Genomic DNA, 4,197 nt, shown 5'->3' with positions numbered 1-4,197 from the left:
TATATTAACGTAGTTAACCCTAATTTTCATAGATAAACAATACATGGTTCGGACATCAGAAGTCTTCGTATACTTTCTCAATCACTTTGAAACTTCTTTCCAGGCATACATTTAATTATTTGGTCTTCTGGTCTATAATTTCAGCAATGTTGCCTCTCGCAGAATCATTATTCGAGAATATAACAGTGGTTTATCAAATGTAGCCCACAGATGTGTTCGTACTCTCGACGCCAGAGTGTATAGAGTATAATGTTCTCGCCCTTCACGACTTGACCTCTATCAAACCCTGGATTGAGACGGCCCATGGTTTTCAGACGTTATTAAAAATTTCATCATGCCAATCAAACTGCACGTTCTAACGTAGTGTTAAACTGTAGACCGACCATGACGATAGAGTTCGCTCCGTTTTCCACGTGACTAACAGTAAACAAATAAGCATGCGCAGGAGATCACAGCACGAAGAACATCTCGTTAACACGCTTGTATCGATTTGCCTTTTTTTTTTAATTTCTTTTTACCGTTTTATCTATTCTTTATCTTTTTGACAAAATATATATCAGGAAAGACGCTATAATCATTGTCCAAACTTTCCCGACATTCGAAATATATGTAATTTGAATTATACCCTGTAGTACAGAGACTGGAAACCCTTAGGCGGAACCGGAACCAACGTTGGCATTTTTACCGGTAAAACACTATTGTTCCAGAGGCTTACACTCGATATATGAGCATCACGTGCTCAGGAAAGACGGAACCATCTTAAAGGTGCCACCTAATAAACCCACATTTCACCTAAGTTGGGTGTTTCTAACAGTCCGTAGTGTTTTAATTTGTCTAATTTACAGGAAACCAATTTTTTTTCTCCTTCCTAATTTTGTTTTAAAGTAAAAACATGGATAACAACGTTTTATTAACGTCTTTTAGGTTATTTATAACGCGTTAAAATTGGTGGTTTTACAACAAACTTTTAGCTTTTGTGTTGAAATGAGAAACTTAACGAATTTTAATTTTTCTTCCTAAACATGGACGTACAGGTTGTACGTACTAACGTACATCTGTAACAGTATAATGTACCTTTTCATTCTCACCTAACTATAATAAACCAATCACTAAATGGATAGCATTCATTCTCACCTAACTATAATAAACCAATCACTAAATGGATAACATTCATTCTCACCTAACTATAATAAACCAATCACTAAATGGATAGCATTCATTTTCACCTAACTACAATAAACCAATCACTAAACGGATAGCATTCATTTTCACCTAACTACAATAAACCAATCACTAAATGGATAGCATTCATTTTCACCTAACTATAATAAACCAATCACGAAATGGATAACATTCATTTTAACCTAACGATAATAAACCAATCACTAAATGGATAACATTCATTTTCACCTGACGATAATAAACCAATCACTAAATGGATAACATTCATTTTCACCTGACGATAATAAACCAATCACTAAATGGATAGCATTCATTCTCTCCAACAAATGTTTTTTTTCATTTCCACCAGTTAAAGTTTCAAGGGAGCTGTTGAGCACGGATTAACCTGCTATGAAAGAAAACGTTGTGTCAGTTGTTAGTGGACTCATTTATTATGTTACATAATACAATATAATAATATATCACCTGTTGTACTGATATGTCTAGCTTACATAAATTACCGCTAGGCTTACAGATCAAAGAAATCAAACAGACGTTTAGTAAAGGTTATCTTTTCTCGGAGGGTGTCTGTCTAACTAGGGACAAATACTACAGGAAACAACAGCCTTGTCCACCAATAAGGAATCATAAGGGGATCCTGCGTTTGATGACATCACATTCTCGATGACCAATGAAAACAGGTGTGATACGTAGAGTTGAGAACCGCTCACAGGTGTATGACGATTTCAGACAGCGTTCCGTGCAGGAAGGTCACTTGAACAGAATCTCGTCCAAAGATACGGCGGTCCTCATTACTGTTTCTCGAAGTATTCTACTTCCATGGCCTCCGCTATGGCGGACTTCCAAGACGTAAGTGTTAAAAGAGTTTAGTTCTTTTTTTTGTTTTTTAAACAGTTTCTAGAAACTAAAAAGAATCTCCGTAATAATGTACTCCAGAACATACGCCTGGCCCTGTTTCTAGTAAGATTATAAGACCAAGAGCGCCATTTTGTTGAAATGAGGAGTGGTTATCCAGAAAAGAATATCTTGACCGGGATACTTCGAAACTTACAAGGTGTACCGGGGTTGGCCGAACCATTTATTTTTGTGTTGTAAAAAAAAAAATAGATCCTAATATAGTTACAGCACAGCTGTTTCTGGTATTTAACGTTTTCTACTTAGTTTTATAGCAGTTGTGACTTGAAACAGTTGCATGCCCCCCACACCCCCCGTAGCACTAGCATGCTTTCCATTCTGATCGTGATTCGCACGATATGTATTGACTTTTTGATCTCACAAATTAGACCCCCCCCCCTTTAAAACATTCTGCGTTCGGGCCTGATATAAAATATTCATAAACCTCAGTGTGTGGACCCCGTAGATTAAAATATAAACATACGATCCCACTTCCAAACTTTCTCCACGATAGCTTTAGGAAGGAACTTTCATTAAACACCGTGATTTTCGGTTGTCCGGCTAAACATTAATGGTTTTAATAGAGTGAAAACAATTGTTACGACACTGGCTTTCTTACTTGTTAAAAATTAGTGAAATCTGACGATTTATTTGGCGAATTTTTCAACGATTCGAAAGTAGCTTGTTTCCCACAGCACGAATCAAACCCCGGATTGTAGCGATGAAGTACCCTGTTTCGGGTATAATTAGCAGTATATTAACTGTGTGAAGAATTTATTTCATTCGTTAACACCCAGCTCTTTCTTTTCGGTTTTCTTTTTAGATATGGCAAGATATAGAAAGTGTGCTCTTGGGCGAAATCAGTAATTCCGCTCACCCGGGATCTGTAACCATTCCCGCCGCGACTCGGCCGCAAGAAGACGCTCAACAGCCGGAGATGCTTATGTCTACCTTCCCAGTTACGGCATCTTCCCAACTCTCCAGTCATCCGGAAAGAGGCTTAGAGAACAATTCCAGTTTCACAAATTTCCGTGGGTTTCAGGTGCCAACGAAACCAAATTACGGACAATGCATGTTAAAGCCTTACAGAGGAATGGAAATGGTGAATTTTTATCACAATGACTACACAGGACAATACGTTCCTGTATCACACTACCCGCCAACAGTTACTCGACATAACGAGCCAAATATGACTTATTCCTGTCCTTGGGGCTACTGTCGTTCAGGATCGGTCCTCAATGTACCTTCTCAGATGTCGCCTCCAGCGTCCCCAGAAACCTCTGGGGGACAACCGTATTCTCAGCCAAACAATGTCATGGAAACGGTCTCCTATCAGTCGACCGCGGGGAAAGTTTCGATGTTTCATAGCTGGCCATCACACGCCGCTCCTAACCATAGCCATCCACACGTACGGATGGTGACGCCACCGTCATCGCCGAGTCTGGGCGATCTTCTGGTTACTGGAACTGCGTCTTACTGCTCCTCCGTCCCTGGAATCCCTCCACCCCCACCAATCAAACCGCGGCGAGGTCGAAAATGTTCTGTCCGCAAAAAAGTAACAGTTCACGTGTGTTCTCATCCGGGCTGTAGTAAAACGTACACCAAGAGCTCCCACCTGAAGTCTCATCTCCGGACCCACACCGGCGAGAAGCCTTACGAGTGCACGTGGAAAGGATGTGGCTGGAAGTTTTCACGTTCCGACGAACTGACCAGACACTACCGGAAACACACCGGCGATAGACCTTTTCAGTGTCGCCTGTGTGAACGTGCTTTCTCTCGGTCCGACCATCTGTCACTTCACATGAAGAGACACGCAGCAGTTTAAACCTATTGATTACTTTATTCAACCAAGACAGTTGAAAAACTCTTGTATACGCTAATACAGTATGCACAAAGAACGTGTCTAGTCGTCGTTATATGTCGGGCGACAACGCAAGGCGTCTGACTTCAAAGGAAATGATTAAAACAAGACACAAAAAATATACAAATTCGGGTATTAATATGTTCTTTTCTCAAGCCTCTCTCTCCAAAAGACTATGGATTATTCTAGTTTACAGAACCGAGAAGGAACTGAGAAACTCTCTGACCACCATGATGGTTTAGTGGTCAGAACAGTTGGAT

The 4,197-nt window shown here is 40.1% G+C and overlaps 1 protein-coding gene across 1 annotated transcript; it reads left to right on the top strand.

Moving 5' to 3' along the window:
• Window positions 1–2,013: 2,013 nt before the first annotated feature.
• Window positions 2,014–3,901, top strand: LOC106476643 (Krueppel-like factor 2). Its single transcript, XM_013937287.2, has 2 exons — window positions 2,014–2,031; window positions 2,900–3,901. Exons 1-2 carry the CDS (start codon window positions 2,014–2,016, stop codon window positions 3,899–3,901), a joined length of 1,020 nt encoding a protein of 339 aa, XP_013792741.2.
• Window positions 3,902–4,197: the final 296 nt, after the last annotated feature.

This window comes from Limulus polyphemus, unplaced genomic scaffold (genome assembly GCF_000517525.1).
Source record: "Limulus polyphemus unplaced genomic scaffold, Limulus_polyphemus-2.1.2 Scaffold11092, whole genome shotgun sequence".
In the NCBI taxonomy this organism is placed as follows: Eukaryota; Metazoa; Arthropoda; class Merostomata; order Xiphosura; family Limulidae; genus Limulus; species Limulus polyphemus.
This window is presented reverse-complemented; position numbering and strand designations above follow the sequence as displayed.